Source organism: Anastrepha obliqua, chromosome 4 (genome assembly GCF_027943255.1).
Source record: "Anastrepha obliqua isolate idAnaObli1 chromosome 4, idAnaObli1_1.0, whole genome shotgun sequence".
NCBI classification, from domain to species: domain Eukaryota; kingdom Metazoa; phylum Arthropoda; class Insecta; order Diptera; family Tephritidae; genus Anastrepha; species Anastrepha obliqua.
The window spans coordinates 126,318,961-126,341,218 of NC_072895.1; the positions used below are offsets into that span (position 1 = coordinate 126,318,961).

The 22,258-nt window shown below is 35.5% G+C and overlaps 2 protein-coding genes and 1 long non-coding RNA gene across 9 annotated transcripts in view; 1 reads left to right on the plus strand and 2 right to left on the minus strand.

Moving 5' to 3' along the window:
- The first annotated feature begins 1,089 nt into the window (after positions 1-1,089).
- Positions 1,090-22,258, plus strand: part of LOC129246386 (synaptojanin-1) — a 31,015-nt gene continuing 9,846 nt past the window's right edge. Inside the window, exons 1-6 of one of the 6 annotated variants that reach the window (XM_054885165.1) lie at positions 1,090-1,385; positions 1,570-1,799; positions 1,873-2,659; positions 5,251-6,683; positions 6,988-7,497; positions 7,569-11,018. In XM_054885165.1, the coding sequence (XP_054741140.1) occupies positions 1,984-2,659; positions 5,251-6,683; positions 6,988-7,497; positions 7,569-8,705 (3,756 nt within the window). In that variant the 5' untranslated portion in view covers positions 1,090-1,385; positions 1,570-1,799; positions 1,873-1,983 and the 3' untranslated portion in view covers positions 8,706-11,018. The other 5 variants (XM_054885166.1, XM_054885163.1, XM_054885167.1 and 2 more) reach the window with 5 other exon arrangements.
- On the minus strand, positions 11,091-15,968 carry LOC129246387 (outer dynein arm-docking complex subunit 4). 2 transcript variants are annotated; one of them, XM_054885169.1, is made up of 2 exons: positions 15,840-15,968; positions 11,091-11,831 (listed from the first exon to the last, which is right to left on the minus strand). In XM_054885169.1, the coding sequence occupies exons 1-2, from the start codon at positions 15,966-15,968 to the stop codon at positions 11,196-11,198; spliced, it is 765 nt and encodes a 254-aa protein (XP_054741144.1). In that variant the 3' UTR covers positions 11,091-11,195. The 2 variants fall into 2 exon arrangements, with proteins under 2 accessions (XP_054741144.1, XP_054741143.1); XM_054885168.1 differs by lacking the exon at positions 15,840-15,968 and adding an exon at positions 12,047-12,704.
- LOC129246388 (uncharacterized) lies at positions 19,460-20,523 on the minus strand. The gene is made up of 2 exons (XR_008582461.1): positions 20,445-20,523; positions 19,460-19,663 (listed from the first exon to the last, which is right to left on the minus strand). It is a non-coding gene; the product is annotated as an uncharacterized LOC129246388 (long non-coding RNA).

Below are 22,258 nucleotides of genomic sequence, written 5' to 3' on the forward strand. Positions count from 1 at the left end.
ACGAATAAACAAATAAAGAAATATGAAGAGCAAGCGAAAGCTAGTGGAAAGACAAAGACAATCAATTATACTCACACACATATACTTTATTGTCTCGGCGTATTGGCAGGAAAAGAGAAAATAACTGTATTTGGAGGTGATTTCACAATTTAACATGCATCATTTCACCAATATTCACCAAGGCATTCAATGCACTAGTAACTTGTAAACAGAAGTTTGTTTATTTGCTGTACTGACTGTACTGTCATCGGAAAATAAGAAAGTAGCGGTTTTCGGTTATACCGTGCAAACCCCTCGAGAAATATTTGTGTAATTCCATTAGACAGGGTCGCTTTCTGCCATCGCTTAATTTTACCCACTGAAATCTTCTCTTAATCTTTCACAGTTCGTAAGCTTACGAGACATTTAAGGCACCTTTCTGGTCTAGAATTTCGAAATAATCAATTTTCTTTTTCATGTTATGATAGTTTATACTTTCAAAAATGTGCTCGCAAATTTTTTGTATTGAATTTCGTTGTAGTTTAGACGTTACAGTCCTTTAAAACGATACCGGTTTGGAGTACGACGCCCAGGTATAAGAGCGTTAACAGTGTTTCTCTCCAAACTATTTTCGAGTTGGCGTTGGTAATTTCTAAAAAAGGACTGAACCGATTGATTTGAATTTTTAATATGTTATTGAGTAGACTTGTGGCTCTCGCGGCCAGCAGAATTATAATTTTATAATCAATTTTTCTATTTTTTTTTCAAGAGCGAAAACGTGAAAAAAATCTGCTACCCACCATAGCAACATACATATCTCCTGATGAATAATCGACCGATCATTGGAAAAAATATTTTTGTTTTTTGTAAATAAAGATTTGATTCAATGAATAAAAACTATTTTTAATTGATACCGATTGTTTTTCTTCAATTTCTAACGCCTTAAATTTCCACGTCTCTAGACCAGAAATACCCATATTATTTCAACCAAGTTATTTGGTGTGTGCAAATAAATTCTATTATTTTTACCAACGGCAATACTGTAGACATTTTTAAATTGCTCAACACTTACGAAGAGAGTAAAAAAAAATTTCTGAATTCAATTGTCAATCCGTCAAAAATATTGCATTTGCATTTGCATTCGATTTTATAAACTATTGAAAATTTGGAGAGATTTCAATAGTTTATGGCTTATATTATTATTACAAGGTACAATATGCAACAGTGTTTTTAAGAGATTGGTTGTGATATAAAGAAAATAGAGTAGACAGATGTACAAAGAAATACAGCTAGATATAAGCGACGAACTGAACTACTTTAATTTGAACAGCAGTGAAAAATCTATAGCACAGTTGAGTTACCTGATTGTTCTGCGTTTTGAAGGGGCGGAGACGCTAACTAGCGAAGTAAGTGTAGTAACATAGGAGATAGAGAAAATTAAAATTTGGCATCCGGAGCCTTGGTGCTTATATATAGAATTGTTTGTGGATCGATTGTGATTAAAATACCAGTAGATGTATATATTTATACGTTTGTATGTATTTTATAAATGCTGCTGTTAACAATTATAGTCATCCATCGTCCTTCCAGGTAACAGGAGGAAGCAACCGGAGAGCAGCTTATGTAAAAATAAACATATGTATATACGACGCTTTCCAGAATCTAAGAGCCTAACATTTCTGAAGTCAAATATGCGTCAGTAATGTTTATGGAATATACCATTGGTATTAATTAGATCACGCTGATCCTAATGCCAATAACATACAATTTATTGATATAAAATCGATTGTAAACGTCATTTGCAGAACAACCTAACTTATGTACAGTAAATCCATCATAGAACCGCTATTATTTGTAAAAATCGATTTTCTTTTTTTTTGTTTTTAATTTCAGATCTTGTTAAAGGACGATAAAACTCGGAATAAATAGAAGCCACAAGGGTAGAAAATAAACAAAATACGAGTCATTTTCTTGAAATCCTTCTCAAATTTGTGGTAATACCAAATGGCAATGTCAAAAGTTATACGGGTCCTTGAAAAGTCTATCCCGCCATCACCATACAGCGTTCTCCTCGAGCATCGAAATAAAAGTGATAGCATTCTTTTTGAATCGCATGCAGTTGCTTTGCTTACAAATCAAGAAACGGATGTAATTCGTAAGCAATACACCAAGTTATGTGATGCATATGGTTGTCTTGGGGTGTTGCAACTGAATGCTGGAGAGAGTACAGTACTATTTCTAGTGCTTGTTACGGGCTGCATTTCTATGGGAAAAATCTGCGATGTAGAAGTTTTCCGAATTACACAGACACAGTTTGTGGCTTTGCAAAATGCTGCGCCTAATGAAGACAAAATCTCTGAATGTCGAAAACTGCTGAATTCGGGCACTTTTTACTTCGCTCACTCGAACATTTCGATGTCCAGTAGTCTGCAGAAGTTCGATATAACATTATGTGCCCAACGTCGCCAACAAATATCCGAGACTGATAATCGATTCTTTTGGAATCGGATGATGCACATACATATGCTCCGATTTGGTGTGGACTGCCAGTCGTGGTTGTTGAAGGCAATGTGTGGCTCCGTCGAAGTTCGCACTGTTTACATTGGAGCTAAACAAGCTCGGGCCGCGATCATATCTAGATTAAGTTGTGAGCGCGCCGGGACTCGCTTCAATGTGCGGGGTATGTAATATATCCTTTTTTTTACTTTCGTATCCTTTTTAGTAACTAAATTTAGATGATTTTTAGAGGTGGAGAACATTAAATTGGGAACACTTTTTTTTGTCAGCCGATTTGGAACATTGTTGAAATACCATTACCACACGTTTAATGCGCTTTATGTTTGGAATATTTCTCTCACTACTTCGTTCATGCGATTTGACTTCTTTGTTTTATTTTATATGTCAATAATGCAGCAAATTAACCGCGAATTGCATGAATAATACACATTTTCCGGGGTTGCTTGTTGCTTCTCCGCCTCTAAAATAAAGACGTATCTTATATACTACAAAGAATAAGTTTTCAAGAATCATCATAGGCCAGAAAGGAGTTAAAGGATCGCATATATAAATGTTCCCACGGCACGTAATGCGCTGAAAACATCAAGAACTATGGAGCAGAGTGCTATATACATATGTATGTGTAATTGGAGCTTACACCCTTTTTAGGTAGTTCGCAGATCTCCTTCTACTTGTGTGCATCTTGATGCTGTTGCACAAACGAAGGAATCTACAGTAGATATTATTTAGGAGGAGCTTTTTCATGGCAGAAGTACATTCGAGGGTTTCCCATTGCCTGCCGAGGGCCGACCGCTATTAGAAAACACTTTTTTTTGTCATTTTGGTGTTTCATGCGCGGATAATTGAACCTACGCACTTCCGAATGGTAGACACGCACCAAGCATTCGGCTATGGCGGCCGCCAAGCCCTACTCTTGAACTTCAACTCCTCTACCATTTCTAATAGTATGTAACTGTTTTCCCGGCAGCTACGCAACTCATTTATCTTCTCGCCCCTTATTTCTACGAGTATTAGGGCCCTTTCGTCAGTCTGCTGCCATTTGGGGAGAGTTTTTCGTATTGCTGGAAAAAGGAAGGAATAAATTAGGTAAATCTCAGCTTTAAATTCCTTTTTTCTCCATAAACATTATCACAACAAATAATAATAAAAAACAAAGACGAAGCACAAAAGGGAGAGGTGCCAAAGGAGATACGGATGTGTCGTGGAAACAGGGTAATTCGCGAATTATCTAGCGAACTACTTGTAGAGTGAATTACGTGCCGTGAGAACATAGCATTCAAGGAAGTGTAAATTCCCCATGTCTTAAAAGATTATATGAGATAGTTAAAAGACAGAAAAAGGTGGTCTAAGAACTTACGGACTAATGAGCCTATGATAAGATTGAATTATTTGCCAAGAATGGTAGTTTCTCTACACCGTGATTATTTGCAAAGTATGGTTTGTGAGTTGTTGTTGTTGTAACTTCATAAATGTTTGGGGACTATTTCTGGAGTGACAATCCTTGTCCGGCTATAAATGGTTTATGTTTTCTGTGAAGCCGGTGAGTCGATGGCAAAGACAAAGTGAAAGCTGTAAGTTAATCAACTTTTCTGGAAGATACTGCTAATCCTGAAGGAAATGCATTTATGAGAATATATTATTAGAACAAATATTTAAATCTTAAATTTGCGAAACCTGCAAACATTTTAGATATTTATAATTTAAAAAATGGGAACCATGAATTTCAGAATTAAGGTTATTGATAATAGTGGTGATGATTGGTGAAGAAGAAAGCAGTCCTCTCTTTCGATACAGTTAGCCATTAGTCGCGACGTCCAGCTGGGCCCCGTTCGTGGGCTCTTTGCCAGCGAACTCGTTGCTCGGAACTTTCGCACCCATCAAATCTTCCTCATCCGGATCAAACATTCGCTGCTCTTACGTTTATCGGTTTGGGATAAACTTGAAATTTAAAACCTAATTCTACTTACCAAATTCTTACGGGTTTTTTGAACGAATGGAATTTATATTTTTCAGAGGATAATGTTAAGTTCAAAAACTTCTTTTTTGAATTAAAATAAAAAATATTTATTTTATTTTTTTATTTTATTTTATAAAGGTTTACATAACAATAAAATTATTATACAAACTAAAAGTAGTTCAGCGCTAGCATCGGAGGCTTTCGGCTGGCAGGTTGATTATGGCTCGATTAAATTCGACGAAGTAGATCAGTATCTTTGAGATAGTTATATAATATAGATATGTTATCTTCGGTTGGATTTTTTAATATTTCAAGAGGGTCACTGTTGCGAAAGTAATGATGTTTAGTCGATGCAAGGTTAGGGCATGAAGACAGAATGTGATTTATACTCAGAGTGGAGTTGCAAAACGGGCATAGATTGGGTGGAACGCCTTGAAGTATATGGGCGTGTGTAATTATTGTGTAGCCTAGTCGAAGGCGTATGTATGGTGTGACCATATTCGTTGGGATTGACTCACTAAAACCTGGTTTTACACGCTTAGGATTAACTAAGGAGTAGGAATGGTTATAATTACTCCACTCGCGTAGTAGGTCACTTTGCCTTTGGTGTTTTATGAGACTGTAGACGTCATGTTTAAAGATGATATTGGTTGTAATAAAAAATACATGTGAATGTGTCTATGCGCATATGGATTTTGGTATATTTTTTTTTAATTTAGAGCTTGTCGTTTATGCTAAAATATTTATATTCTTGAGTAATTTCAGCGCCTACATATATATTTACTCGTGTTTTTAAGGCACTAATGATGAAGGACACGTTGCTAACTTTGTTGAGACGGAACAAGTAATTTATGTGGATAGTGATGTGACCAGCTACATCCAAACTCGTGGCTCTGTTCCATTATTTTGGGAGCAACCGGGTGTGCAAGTGGGTTCGCACAAGGTGAAATTATCGCGAGGTTTTGAGGCTGCAGCCGCAGCTTTTGACCGGCACATGACGATGATGAAACAACGTTACGGCTACCAGGCGATTATTAACCTTTTGGGTACTTCAATGATTGGAAGTAAGGAGGGAGAGGCGATGTTAAGCAATGAATTCCAAAGGCATCACAGTATGTCAACTCATAAAGATGTGCCACATATTATATTTGATTATCATCAAGAATGTCGAGGTGGAAATTTCGGAGCTCTTTCGAAACTTAAGGAGCGCTTGGGAGTATGCGGAGTAAACTACGGTTTCTTCCATGCCTCTCAGGGACAAGTGTTGCGCGAGCAATTTGGTGTTATTCGTACGAATTGTCTCGATTGCTTGGATCGTACAAATTGTGTGCAAACTTATTTAGGTTTGGATATGCTCAATCAACAAATTGAAGCCTTGAAGTTGGGAGAGAAAAAGCAAAATTTTTCTAGATTCGAAGAAATATTTCGTCAAATGTGGATAAACAATGGTAACGAAGTGAGCAAAATCTATGCAGGTACTGGAGCTATACAAGGTGGATCTAAACTAATGGACGGTGCTCGTTCCGCAGCTCGCACCATACAAAATAATTTGCTAGATAATTCGAAACAGGAAGCAATTGATATTTTATTGGTTGGATCAACACTATCATCAGAGTTGGCTGACCGAGCTAGGATATTATTACCATCAAATATGTTGCATGCACCAACAACGGTTTTAAGAGAAATGTGTAAACGTTATGCTGAGTATGTTGTGGCCCGAACCTGTCGAGTTGCTGTTGCAACGTATAACGTTAACGGGGGCAAACATTTCCGGAGTATTGTTTTTAAAGACTCTTTGTCTGATTGGCTACTCGATTGCCATTCATTGGCACGAGCTAAAGCTCTGGTCAACGTGAATAACCCTTCGGAAAATGCCTGTGCACCAGTCGATATATATGCGATTGGTTTTCAAGAGATCGTGGATTTGAATGCCTCCAACATTGTTGCCGCTAGTACAGATAATGCCAAATTGTGGGCAGAGGAATTGCAAAAGACAATTTCACGGGACAATGATTACGTACTTCTCACTTATCAACAATTAGTCGGTGTATGTTTATATATATATGTTCGACCGGAGCACGCACCATTCATTCGTGATGTGGCAATTGATTGTGTGAAAACGGGACTAGGCGGTACTACCGGCAATAAGGGAGCGTGCGCTATACGATTCGTTTTATACGGAACCTCAATGTGCTTTGTTTGTGCACACTTTGCTGCCGGCCAGTCACAGGTAATCACGTGTTTGAATTTATATATCATCCTTTTTTACTCAAAAAAACCAATTTAGAAGTTTTTAATTGTATTTGAAAGCCACCAGTTCCAACGAAATTGTGGGAGGGGAGAGTGTAGATCTACTTGAAGAAAGACCAAACATGTTCAGAAAGCATAAACAGTATGAGACAGATGTTCCTACTTCTATTTAGTTTGCTTATATAGATTTAAAATCCTCGAAGTTCTCAATTACAATTTTACAATAATGCAGGGGTCTATAGAGCTTTAATCAAATTTAAATTTGGTGTATCAAATATTTGTAGGTGGCTGAACGTAATGCTGATTATGCCGAAATTACACGTAAATTGGCATTTCCAATGGGCCGCACTCTCAAATCACATGACTGGGTATTTTGGTGTGGAGATTTTAACTACCGCATTGATATGGAGAAGGATGATTTGAAAGAAGCTATACAAAATGGGGATCGGCAATCTATTCTAGTTAATGATCAGTTGCATAAAGAGCAAGAGGCGGGCAACGTATTTGGCGATTTTCTCGAAGGCGAAATAAATTTCGATCCAACGTACAAATATGATGTATTTAGTGATGAATATGATACATCGGAAAAACAACGTGCACCTGCTTGGACTGATCGTGTATTGTGGCGTCGACGCAAGGCTTTAGCCGCCGAGACAGATGTCACTAGTGTTGAATGGAATCCGGGTAAACTTATCCATTATGGTCGATCGGAATTGAAGCAGAGTGATCATCGTCCAGTAATTGCTATTATTGATGCAGAAATTGTTGAAATCGATTCACAACAACGACGAGAGGTTTATTTATATATGTCTTAGATGTTTGTTTTATTGCATTAATTTCTATTTTATATACTTCTCGTTTTCAGGTGTTTGAGCAGGTCATAAAAGACTTGGGACCACCTGATTCTACAATTTTAGTACATGTGAAAGAGAATGCTATTGATGATAATGGGCCTACCATCTATGATGAAACGGTAATGTCTACATTAATTCAAGAATTGTCGAAGATGGGCGAGGTTACTTTGGTACGTTATGTGGAAGACACAATGTGGGTAATATTTCGGGATGGTGAATCTGCATTGCACGCTAGTAAGAAACAGTCTATATATATTTGTGGATTGAAATTAGAGTTCGAATTGAAGACGGCGAATTGGCAACCATTAGTTGATAATGAAATTGAACTTTGCACTACAAATACAATCCCATTATGTTCTAATCCTCAAGAACAAGCAAAGATATTTAGTAGCTCACCTGATGTGCCGCAGCGACCTAAACAACATCCGGCGAGACCTGCTCCAGCTCGCCCGCCAATGCCTATGTCGCCCAAAAATTCACCACGTCATCAACCACACGTTGGTGTTATAAGCGTCGTTCCGGAGATGCTACAATCGAAATCGGCAAAACCTCCTATGCCCTCGCAACCACTAATACCACAGCCGTTGCTGCCCATACCAGTATCCCAGTCAACCCAGAAGAACCCAAACATAGCCGCAGGGATTGGCAATTTGGGAACCAATAATGATGGAAATGAAAGTCTTTCGTCTTCTAAGTCACAGTCACCTATAGAAACTCAGCAAACGTCGCCATTTCACTCTACATCTGCTGTTTCATCAATTGGTTTAGCTGAAGCGTCATTACCTCCCACACCACCACGTCAAAGCAAAAATGTCACACCAATATCTACACCAACACGTCAATCGCAACAATCATCCTTCGATATACAGGAAGGCGCATCAACATTCTATGATGGAAGCGTCTTTAACATTTATGAAGAAATACAGGACGAAATACCAGCACCTAGACATCCACCACCACCATTTCCTCCTGCAGTAAGCCAAGAAATTTCATCGAATGCTCCAATTGGTGAAAGTCCACGTAGGCAAGTACAGCAGACTCCGATAGGTCCACCACCGCCACTACCGGCGCGACGAGGACCGCCACCTATCCCAAATCGCAGCGGAAATGCACCACCACTACCTACACGACCAAGCAATAACAATTAAAGTAAGTATTTAAACTAACTTTTTTCGGGTTTTTTGGTTACCAACTAAAATATCATGGCTTAATGATCAAATTCAAGTTGTGATGAAATAGCACTAAATACTTAATAAATACTCGAAAGGCTCTATTCTCAATTTGTGATTCGGTTCCTAAATATTTTACTTGTTTTACCTGCAATTCGCATAAGGTTCCTAGAAGAGCTCGATATAAGGCCAATATAACCGGTGACCCCATACGAGTTATATCTTCGTTATGCAAAACATAAAGGCCTCATGCAGTCCGAAATGTAGCTAAGGGGAAAACTAGCTTCAGAACTAAACAGTTATGTGCTTTGTATTTAATTCTAAAATAAAAATTATTATTAACTCCGTTACCTTCTACTTTTTAATACTTATTAAAAAAGTAGATGCAAATTCTAAGTTATTTAATTTTCATGAATAGAGCCGTTTATGTAGAAAAAAACAAGAGTTATTCAGTATTTACATTCCTAAGATCATGTCGGGGAAAACCAGAACAATGCCACTGGGTCTATCGCTTATGTATTTACACACCTATTATTATAATATAGTTATACATGCTAGTAAAAATGTACTTGGTCCATGGGGCTCAACCTTTCAAATGAGGAGATCAGAACAGCAGCAAGTAAGTATATAAGTAAACAAAATCTTTCTTAAAGACATCATTATTGTTAATGTTTGCAATACAAAATGTTTTATAAAATAAAATAATTTTTTTTCTCAGCATTTTTTGGAAAATTTGGCTTAAGTTTTAGATATGCGTACAAAACTATGTATAAACATTTCACAATAATATTGTAATTTGTTTGCCTTGGTGAAAATGATAAACAAATATGTAATTTTGGTTAGATAGGCATCGGACCATGGGCGTTCTCTACCCTTATGTATCATATTCGTAATCAACATTGTTATTATTATTTTCAGTCTGTGAGAAAGAGTAACGATTGTATCCAAATGGTGGAACCAAATTACGATACTTTGGTTTCGTTAGCGATATATTAGAAAATCGTATTGTAACCGTTTCATTTCAGTGATTTTCTATGCAGCTATGCAAGAGTATCCTTAACATTCGACAGAGAAAATGTGCACATGATGTGACATAATCTACTCAACCATAAAGTAAACGACAAGATAAATATAAGGTATTGCTTAACTTGTAAGATAATCGTGTGCTTCAGTAACCCAACTAATTTTAATTTTAGTATCCCCAACCTTATTAACAAACGCTAAAAATTAATTTTTTTGGTTTGAAAATTGAATGATGTTTTTGTCTATATTACAAAATTTTCATTCTTTATTATTTTTAAAATGTAAATTGTTAGAACTAAAACTGGAAGCTCTAAGAGTAGAAATCAGATTAGAAATATAGTTGCATCGTAATTGCAATACGAGTAAAGTTTAGTCAATAAAAGTTAAATAAATGCTCTTATACATATATTTATATGGTAATTTAAATTACCGTAAAACAAACACTGTTTATAATAATCACTTAAGAGTTCCTCATTTAAATTTTCGTAGTTTATTTTAATTAAGACCAATTAATATTTTATTATCAAACAAAATTTCTTTTCAGTTATTTCTAATTATAATAATTTTAAATACAACTTTTAAAAAATACCACGGAGTGGTTATCACAAAATAATATAATTAAAGGACCTGTAAAGACCTGTAACCAGAAACCAAGCCAGTAATCTCTTAAGTTGAATTCTAGTCAAAAGGCTCAACAAAAAAAATGTTGAATAAACAAATTTAAATAAAATAATACAATATAAAATAAAATAATACAATATAAAATAAAATAAAAGTAAAAAAAAATAATTCCGTTGAGCTTTTATTGTTCTAAGATTATTATTATTAATATATTAAAACTATATTTTACGAATAAATTTGAGAAATACTACAATGTGCGGGGGACGAGGCCATTTTACACATTGTTAAAACATTTAATAGATATGTAATAATGTAAGTCGGGAAATTATTGTTGTTGCTAGAAAAATACATTCCAAATAAATATTTATTAAACAAAGGCGGAAAGCAGTAAGAAAAAATGATAGAACTTACGAGCCATTGTTATTTTTGCATAGTTGAATATATTTGCTTACCGATTGCAGAAAATCTTTATTTACACAACCTGCATTTCACAATTGCGTATATATCTACCATACTAGATGTACATATGTGTGAAAGCCTATGCACACATGAAGAAATGTACTAATATATATATTTAATACATACACATACATGTTACATTTTGAAAAATATATGCATATATAAATAAAATAATAAACTATAACAACACATAGCATTTTTTATTTATCTCTACAGAAAAGCGTCAAACACTTTTTGCTCGTAGACGAAATCGCAAAGACGTATTAAGTCATTATAGCCAATTTGAAGTATACAAAAATTATAAAGTTGCTCCATGTGTGTATGCACATATGTATATTACAAAGATGTTCTGCGTAAACTAGTCTTCTAAAACCAGACTGGTAAAGGCTCTTGTGGTGTATCTTTGTAATTTGGAAGTGCAGTACAGGGTCGCTGTTGGCGCCAAAATTCTTGTCGCTTTTTTAGAAAATCAACGGCTTCTTTTGCGTAAGTTGAAATACTCTCGGTGTTTGTATCGGCACGCACTAAGTCGGGATGCTTCAGTAGATTCTCTAAGTACTCTTTGTCAACGCACAATTCGCCTAGCAGTTTTCGTGCATTTCGTCGATCCATCTCCACATTGGATAGTTTTGAAGTATTTATTTGCGATTTTTTGAGTACTTTATATTTGGTCGAAAACTCGTTACGCGTAGCTGCCATGTTGCGTGCCGAGCTTTTACCTATAGTATTTTCAATAGCCTCTTGTGTCTTTTGAACGCCTAACCGAAATGAAGACAATTCGGGACGAGTGCGCAAGCCTTGATGGAAAAACATTAGGCTCTGTTCGAATTGACCGAGAAAGTAGAGTGCTTCTGCCTTTTGGTAGATGGCGCGAATATTATTTTTGTCCTCGGCGAGCGCAGTTTCCGCGTCCTTTAAAGCCTTGGATGGATCTCCTAGCAAAAGGTAACATTTACTACGTGAAACTAGCGCATTAATATCAATGGCGTTGAGTTCGAGTGCCTGAAAATTGGTAATAAGACTAAGCTATTACAATAAAGTATGTATGTGGCATATATGCACATATATATGCATAGGGATGCATGTACATATGTAGATAGATTACCAAATAAATAAATTAGTAAAAGTACCAAAAACAATTTTCAGTACATAGGTAAACTCAAAAAGTCATTCGGAAAATTGCTATTTATACGGTTTTGGAAATCTTTTATTCCAACCTGAGAAAAGAAATGTAAAGCATTTTCTGGATTTGCGTTTTTAATTTCCTTTAATCCTAATGCTATGATGGAATTAATGTCTGCCTCGTCAGGTATTTGCATTATTTCATTGCGGTCTTGTTTTTGTTTTATCTGCAGACTTTGTTTAATGTCGTAGGTCCCAGCACTAACAGCTGCTGCTCGATCTTTGTCCGTATAAAAGTCGACAAAATTTTCCTTGGGCTTCTTTTTCAACAACTGATCTTCGATTTTTCTTCGTGCTGCACGCAATTCCGCCTCTATCCGGTTTCCACGACTAGATGTTCCAACAGCACTACCCTTTTCAACTTCATCAGCAAATTTCACAGCCTTATGATTGCGAGCCAAGCCTCGACCACCTGAAAAAGCGTTGGACGAGGCGCGCTTGTAGTTAGAATCACCCTTACGAGACAGAGAAGAAGCCCTTGTACGACCAGTTTTGCGCGGAGACTCCTCTAAAGACTCTTCATCTGCAGTCACTCCAATTCGTATAAAACTTTGAAGTAACTCTTGCTCCTTATCCACAGCTAAAATATTTATTAAAACATTCGACATATTGAGAGAGGTAAAAATTATCCTTATTCTATTATTACGAATTAATTTTCACGTCAACTTTTACACTTTGACTTTGGTAATATAGCTGAGCTGCAATGAATAGGCAAATAAAAATATTGAGATGCCTCCACATTAGGGTGTAGTGAAAGAACGTAACGAGTAAAACGAATGTTTATTTTCAGAATACGGCTAAAAACTGAAAAAAAAAAAATGATTCAAAAATATAATTTTTGGCTATATGACTCAAATTTGCTTGCTTGATGGGTCAGTCAGTTTTATTCGATTTTTGAAGGAAAACATTCGTTTCACTCGTTATTTGTATCTGTCCAGGACTAGTACAGTTTTTATATAAAATAGTGCATAAAAACATCGCTAAAGTTGAAATAAGGTAAAAAAGTGAAGCAAATTATGCTTGCAGGGAAATTACCGATAATTCTTAAGTTTTCTTAATTAGCATATACACAATTAAAAGGTCCAAATACTGGTTTGAAATTAAAAATAAAATTTCATATTTCGGTTCTGGTGGTTTTACTCGGCAAGACATACAAGAATAATATCACCACTTCCCAGGTACTTCTTCTTCATTCTTTATTGTAACTCTGTGTTTTTTAGTTAGTGAATACACTCCGAAGCTGTTAAATACATCTCTTTATATCCTAAAAATGTTCCACTAATGGTCGATCAAAATTGTTTCCACCCTAACATAAAACACATAGCATTAAGCTTAAATGTACTGCGTTTTTTTGTTGCCAGGAAACATTATAAATCGATAAGCTTCGGGTGTTTTAAATCACTCTCTAAAGAATAGCTGAATGTTAAGAAAAACCGTTACGCAAGGATGATTAAAACCTATAGCAATCCTATATTTAATCTAACTGTTAGAAATAAAGAAGTAATTACTGGGCAACATATTTAATGAATTTCTTATATTATAATACTTTTTGGCTTTACCTGAGCAACGGGATCGGGATTCTAAATTTTGACCCGAGATTGCCTTCCTCGCCGTACATTTAAAGCTAAAATCTGTTTCTTTCAGGTTAAAACTTAGGAGCTTTGGGTTAGAGCTTTTGCTTCCTTTCTAATATACATACAGCCCGGTTAACTTGATTAGAGGCAATAATTTTTATGGGCGAAAATGGTTATTAATTATTATTAATTAATGTTCTGATAATTCAAGTGAAGTCTATACTTTGCTCGAAAATAAACATGCATCAAAAGTAGTAAGACTTCAGCAGCTGTAATGCTGCGCTTGATTCATTGGTTCCCTTGAATAGAGGCACTAACCAAATAAGAAAAAATAATCAATATACGATTTTTTACATTTATTATTTATAAGCTTAACAGTTTGTGTTGCCACCTTATTTACAAATTACTTCGGAAATACGTTAATGAATGGATATCCTGATGAAATTTGGTCCGGTGTAATTATTCGAAATAAAGCATGCTTGTCTTTAAATTGTTGCCGATTCTCTTAAGCACGAGCAAGTCATTCCCATAATTTTCCAATAATGTTCAGATTGGGGGAATAAATACAAGTTTTGACCCCACTTGATGTGTGTACAGGTACATTATTCTGTCCAATTAATAGCTCCAAATGTTTTATGAATATCGGGGAAATAAAATTCCAACAGAGCTTTATAGGTGCTTCACGTCATTTAGTAGTACGATATCGATCCCCATGTCATATCACCACCAAGAAAGTAATTGTCGACTCAAGTACCTTTCCTGAAAAAGTAATTGTTTCCATCCGGCCCACCCAGATTGAATTTCATTTCGTCACTAAATACTTTTTTTTTCCTTTTACCGGGATCGTTATTTGTAACAGAGCCATGCGGTCCATTGCAAAATCGAGTCGGCGTTCTTTGCGAAATTCAATATTTAAACTGGTTTTGTTTTGTTTTTGTAATTTTGTATGCTTCAAAATAGCCCTTCGAACGGTTGATTTGCTGGCTGCAACATTTGCTATATCTTTATATTTTGCTGTTGTCGATGCAATCCTAAGGATTTTGAGGATTTTCTTCGGTGTTAAAGCCATCGCATTTCTGCCTTTGCAGTTCTTACCATAGGAGGTACCTGCCACCAAACTTTTTGTTTATTTGGCGATTTGAAAGTCTCTCTACGGTCAAAATATATTCATTTTTCGTGATCCGTTAAACCTTCTGCTTTCCCGTTTCAATAGAATTAAGAAGTATTCGACCAAACACAATGAATACTTAAAAAACGATTCTTTTTCACAGCTTTGATGCGCAAATAATGCAGGCAAATTGATTGTCTCTATTCAAGTGAAGCAATAAATCAAGCACAATATTTCAACTGCTGAATTTTACTACTGCGAAATACCAGTAAATGGAATAATATTTTGATACATGTTTTTCGAGCAAAGTACAGTCTTCGCTTGAATTATCAGATTATTAGATCATATACGGTTGCTTTAATAACCACATTCTCCCATAAAAATTGTATGTAATTATATTAATGTAATATGAAGCTTTGGGCGCTTAATGTTTTCCATACTTTTTTTTGTCAACCCTTTTTGGGTGTTTGGCCGAGCTCCTCCCCCTATTTATGGCATGCGTCTGGATGTTGTTCCACAAATGGAGGGACCTACCGTTTCAAGCCGACTCTGAACGGTAGAGGGGCGACGCTATTAGAAAAATGTTTTTCTTAATTTTGGTGTTTCACCAAGTTTCGAACCCACGTTCTCTCTGTGAATTCCGAATGATAGTCACGCACCAATCCATTCGGCTACGGTAGCCGCAACAATTGACTAAATGTAATTAAGCTATTGGATTTTAAACAAATGAAATCAAGTGAAATAAGTTGGTTTTATAAAGTTCTTTCTTCCATAAGTACTCATAAGATCAAATCTAAGGAAGAAATTACCATGTTTCCCAGTATTTTATCATAATTCCATTCTTTTAAGGATTTAATATGACTATGACAGAAAATACTGCACTAATATTACACATACCTCCCACTTTTACTGTTTTTCCGGAGAAAAAGCCCGTATCCAATTCGAAGTTCTCTAAGCATTTCGGTCTATTACAATTTATTCGATTTTGCATGTGATTTAAAAAAATGAGTAATTTTTCAATCTCAGTTACGATATGAAATTTAAAGGAATAAAGTAATTTTTTTAATTTCTTAGCAAATGAAACTATCTCTCCTTGGTTAAAAACATATGCAAAAGCTTAAATGGTTTGAATTTTTATATAATTACCTGATTGTAACCGGTTAAAGCTCTACCATATTCTCGCACCTTCATATGGTTGTGGGACTGGTCACAAAGCAGTTTTATGTTAGTTTCCATCTCCTCAAAGGGGTCTACTTTGGACTTTTTGCGCGGCATTTTTATAAAGTAATTTCACTCGACAAAAGATTCAATATAGCCAATATGAAATATTTCCTTCGGTGAAATTGAAACGTTAATTTCATGGAGAAACTTAGAAGTAGAAGTCGTATGCTTCACGAGGAGATCAGGACAGCAATAAGTAACTAAGTATTTTTATGATTTGAACCTTTAAATAGGAATAAAATTGTTTGTTAAATTTATATGTCTTTCTGCTTTCATTAACCGAGCTATACTGACTTTTAAGTTTTTAAGTTAACGATTTTCTTGCTGCTTAATGAAATACATCAAAGAGAGAAAAGCAACTTGTATTAAGGACAGAAAAACTTCACCAAAGTAAACTTCGACAGTCTTAACGAATTAAAATGAAGGTATTTACATACTCAATAAATCTGTGGTGTATATACCCAGTGGGATAATTAACAGGTCCTGTCCTTATAATTAATTAGGCACTCTGACTAGTTTGAGCTCTGCACTTTGTCATACTATTGAGCTCTGAGTTGAATACAAATTTGTATAAGAAGTGTTAATTAATTCTCTAAGCGCATACATATTCATATTTCTCAGTGGACTTTTGACAAATATAAAATTTTTATTGTCTATTAAATTGTAGTCGAACTTAGTGATCAAACTTCAACTCTTACAAATTTGACCTCTGTTGAAATAAATCAATGGGAAGACCATATACGTATGCATTCGCAAATAGTTTTATTTAATGTGAAGTAATGAAGGGAGTGCCAATTGTGAACTAGGAACTTGTGCCACTAGTTCTGGTTTTCTTAGTATGATTTACGTACGTAAAAGTATATGGGTTGACAGTTCGTAAATATTTACACACACATACCCCCACACACGGATATTGAGAAGTACACCGAAACATTTTGGTTGCATGCGATGACAAGCGGCAATAAACTTTAATAAACAACCGTTAACTCCTACCAGCGGTGTAAGCCTAAGAAATTGTTGATTTGTCTGTCTCTTAGTTTTTAAAGCATTTTCCTTGTATGATTTGCCCCATCTATGGTACTACCCAACAAAATCAAACATTCGAATTGTTTTGATTACTCCTTAACTGTGACAACAATTTCACAAAGAACTTAATTGTATCAAAAAATGTGCACATACATACATCTGTATGCGTGTTCAACAAATTAACTGCTTTCAGAGATCCTTAGCTCTGCGCCTGTGAAAGTTATGAGTTACTAAATTGCATGCTCATAACAAAGTTCTTCTACTTATACATACATTTTGTGATTTGCCGACTTACATACATATGTATATGATACCCACTTGGAAATGTGAGCATTTTCATAATTAATTAAATTTTGGCTACTCTTAAAATACTTATTTCTGTCTGTCACGCCCAATGTTTCTTAAAACATATAAAGAGTTGCCGGAAATGTCGTCCTAGATACTTAAGGATATTATTATTTATGTTATTTCTCATTGTTTCAAAGATTGTCCTTTCAATAACAGAGCATTTTACCTTTTCAGACCATTGGTTCCTCTCTTTTCGATGAAGGTGCTTATGAATCTTTAGCAAATTTTTCTAGTATGTCACATACACTTTGATGTAAATATAAATTGGCTATGTTTGGCCGCCCTTGGAGGCAGATATCAAAAGTAAATTGATTCTAAAGAATCTTGTTTTAGCAGAACACAGCTAAATTATAATAAAAACATCATTTTAGAATTTACCTCTACTTAAACTATCACATAGCATTTCAGATACAGTCAAGTCAAATAATGTACTGTGTATATACTGTGGTTCACTTGATTAGGGACTCTATTTTAGCAATCACTTAATGCTATCTGCTTTCAAGATAATTTTTGCATAGGATTGTAATGTACTCGTATTCACATTATTTTAGAGATTTAATATCGGATTAGAATATAATGGAAACCGGAATAGAATATAATGGAAAAGTTCACAAGTCTGGACGACAATTATTGAAATACACAACATACATGTACGGGGAATGCCGTTGAAGTGACAGTCCTTGGCCGGACTGGTACGTACCTTTGGGTATTGACTTAAACTGCAAATATTTCTTATATTATGTCTTCCGGCGGCCGCCGTAGCCGAATGGGTTGGTGCGTGATTACCATTCGGGATTCACAGAGAGGTCGTTGGTTCGAATCTCGGTGAAAGCAAAATTAATAAAAACATTTTTCTAATAGCGGTCGCCCCTCGGCAGGCAATGGCAAACCTCCGAGTGTATTTCTGCCATGAAAAAGCTCCTCATAAAAATATCTGCCATTCGGAGTCGGCTTGAAACTGTAGGCCCCTCCATTTGTGGAACAACATCAAGAAGCACACCACAAATAGGAGGAGGAGCGCGGCCAAACACCTAACAGAAGTGTACGCGCCAATTATTTATTTATTTTTTTATGTCTTCCTTTTATGTACAAATGAAAGCACTATAGCAGAAATCTGTAATTAAGTTTGAGAATACTGGAGGCGATTCCAGTATGTAATGGTAATAATACAGATATAGAAAGTGATAACGAGTACGAGATCCCAATAATGGCAGTATGATGGAAATACTCCAATACAAGAAATATTAGAAGATAGTAATCTTGAAGAACCTGCAAATTACCATATGTTCAAGCTGATATTGTGGAAGTACGACCCTTGAGAAGCAGCAACAACCTCAATAATGTTGAACCAAATCGCCACTCGAAGTCAATAGGACATGAAATAAGTATTTCCGAATTCTCCTTACCTGAAGGACCTTTAACAAGATTGTTTGAATCATATACTATACCCACGGAATATTTTCTTTCGCTTATTGTGACAATTTTTTAGCAACCAATTTGCATGGAACTAAATCCTCGATCGTTGCCAGGAGAGATCGGAAAAGTAATATTAATGACATTAAGTGCTCAATAATGGTAAAAGACCATAATTCGTTGATAGATGGAGAAGCTCATGCAGACCAATTGTGGAGTGCTTATAATCAGAAAATTTAATATGTGGTAGCACCACATTTTTTCGAGTCTGTTGGAAATAATTTTCATCAAGGCTTAGTCGGTAAAATGTACGCTTTTGCAATTAGGAGATCTGTCAATTTAGGATTGAAGAGTCAAAAAAGTCCAAATGCAAAATGTAAAGCTTGCAGACAAAAGCCAAAAGGCGCAGAGGGTAAAACGAGCGTAGGCTAATTTTCGTTCACGTACGAGATTTCACAAAATCCAATGGAAACGCTATTACAAATATTATAACTGCAAAAACTACTTAATTTATCAATAAAGCATTTAAATTTATAAATAAATAAAAATATGATTTTCTTCTTATTTTTCTCCTCTGCCGAGCCCAACGGCTCTTCTAAGAATCGGTAGTTTTAAATATCCTCGGAGATCTTTGAAAATATTATAACTTTATATTTACTTATTTAAAGCAGTAATAAGCAATGGCGTAACTACAACATCTGGGGTCCGTGGCAAATTCTTATGATGGGGCCCTATCAATAAAAATCGACACGTTGTACTCAGTTTGATTAAAAGAAACAAATTTTATTTCAACAGATGATTTTAATAAACAAAACAACAATTTAATTTCAATAAGTTATTTTTTCGAGATTTCTGTTCCGCAAAAGTGTCTTTAACATCATCGAAGTTATGATCGTTCAGCACTAGATGTAGTCACAGGAATTGTGAGAAATAGCATTAATGCAATGCATACTTCAGGAAAGCTGCAAGACATAAAATAATTTTTTATTATTAATAAATCAGCAAGTTCTCTAATACACGACAATTTTTCTATTTCGTTTCTGAAGGTGGATCGAAAACTTAGAATTCCTCTGCCAAATGATTCAGATATGTCTTTTTTATAAATCCCAACAAATTCTAGAGCATTTTTTAAGAGATCAGTATCATTTAAAACTTTTAACGTAGAAGGCTGTAAAACATTGAAATTTGAATGAAATTGGAATGAAACGCGATTTCAGTTGGTTTATAATGATGTCCAATACTCGATAAAATATATTCACTCTGAACAAACTTTACGGATCTTGGAGGCGCTCATCTTCGCAGAGCTCGTCAAAATGGCGTTTTACCTTCCTCTGACGACTATTAGAAAATTCAGGGGTGATGGACCATTTTTCAACTACACTATTTGTTTCCTTCTTTAAATTTTCAAATTCATATCGATATCATCATCTAGGCAGATTTTCAAACGTTTTACGGCATTTGAAAGATCGGTGGCTTTAGACTGAAGTGCTTTAGAGGCTGCATCGATAGTAAGTAGGATCTTGCAATGGAAAACCAGTAACATAACAAAATTGTAGTTATCGATCTTCTTTTTGAGTGAAACAGCTTCATTTCTTTCATCTGATTTGCAATTTAACAGGATTGTTTTCGTTAGCGCTTTTTGCACTTCAACAAACTGAACTTTTAAAGCAAAAACGGCATCATAACGTCTTGCCCATCTAGTAGGGTTTAATGTTTTCAATGTTATTGAATTTGAAGACTCACTTTCTTCATTAGATTTCAAACTTGATAAAATATTCCATCTTTTGATACTAAGCCCAAAAAAATTATAAATTTGTTGAGTTGTTTCAAAAAAATTTTGCATATCAATAACCTCTCTCACTGCATCATTGAGTACTAGATTTAAATTATGAGCAGCACAGTGAAACGTTTTCTAGCTTGTGGAGACTATAATGCAAAACACACGTATTGGGGCTCTCGATTAGTGAATCCCAAAGGTAGGCAGTTATATAAGACTTTAGTTGATCGAAAAAACGAATTGGATGTCATATCTCCTGGACATCCCACCTATTGGCCCTCTGATCCTAAAAAAGTTCCTGACCTCATAGATTTTGCTATATCGAGAAATATAAATCGAAACTCAGTCACTACAGAAACGTCGTATGATTTATCATCAGATCATTCCCCAGTAATATTAACCTATTACGCTAATATACCTGGCTCTGCAATTGACTCTAAATATAGAACAAACTGGTTGAAGTACAAAAAATTTATTAGCAGCCACATTAACACAAATCCTGTAGTTCATAGCGAGGCTGAAATTGAAAAATCTGTTGATGACTTCACGTTTGTGATGACATCAGCTTTAGAGCACTCTAAATACCAATTAAGTCCAAAATTTGCCACAAATGTCTCCAACTCTGAAATTGAAGGACTACTACTGGAAAAAAGAAGGTTAAGAAGAGAATGGCAACAAAACAGATCCCCTGGTGCTAAGCAAAGGCTGTCTGCTGCAAATAGAAAACTGCGAAGTGCACTTCACTTGGACGAAGATCCTAAAAACAAAAACTATATTGAGAGCTTATCCAATACAAATCACACAAATTTTTCTATATGGAAAGCAGCTAAGACCATTAAGACGCCAGTAGAAGTACAAAGCCCCCTAAGAAAACCTGACGGTACATGGGCTCGTAGCGCTGAAGATAAAGCGTCGATATTCGCCGATCATCTGAGTAATGTTTTCAAACCAAATTCTTCTGCAAATGAACAAATACTAGAAGAAAGTAGTGGCAACGCATCGCTAAACTCAGAACCAATCAACATAGCTACTGAAGATATTCAGGCAGTTATTAACAAGAATCTTAAGGTGAAAAAGGCGCCAGGTTATGACGCAATAACACCATTAATGATAAAAAATCTACCGCAAGTCGCTATAATTGTGCTGTCTGTAATATTTAATGCAATCATCGAGGTAGGCATTTTTCCAAAGAGCTGGAAAACGTCTTTAATAATAATGATTCCAAGCCGGGCAAAGACTTAAATGTGCCATCGTCCTATCGACCAATCAGTTTGTTGCCGTGTTTGTCAAAATTATTTGAAAAAGTTTTGAGAAACAAAATGATGCCGTTTTTAAACGAACGTAATATAATCCCTCCACATCAGTTTGGTTTTCGAGAACAACATGGGACAATCGAGCAAGTAAATCGGTTAACTGCGGAAATAAGAAAATGTTTTGAACTTAAAAAATACTGTTCAGCAATTTTTATAGATGTGGCACAGGCATTTGACAAAGTTTGGCTGAGGGTCTCATACATAAAATAAAACGCTGTTTGCCACCTATTACACACAAAGTTCTGGAATCGTACTTAACAAACAGACAATTCAGAGTAAAATGCAACGATTATGTGACTCATGAATATGAAATTGAAGCTGGTGTCCCTCAAGGCAGTGTACTAGGCCCAATTTTGTATTTAATTTATACTTCTGATTTGCCCGAGTGCGATAGTTTGACTATATCTACATTCGCTGACGACACCGCTGTGCTTAGTTCTCAAAATGATCCGTCTCTGGCATATAGA

Bases quoted from the DNA above. Each gene is read 5' to 3' on its own strand.
- LOC129246387 (XM_054885168.1), bottom strand. From the start codon at position 12,619: ATGTCGAATGTTTTAATAAATATTTTAGCTGTGGATAAGGAGCAAGAG. The intron at 11,832-12,046 runs GTTGGAATAAAA...ACCAATTTTCAG, and splicing joins CTTTACATTTCTTTTCTCAG to GCACTCGAACTCAACGCCAT.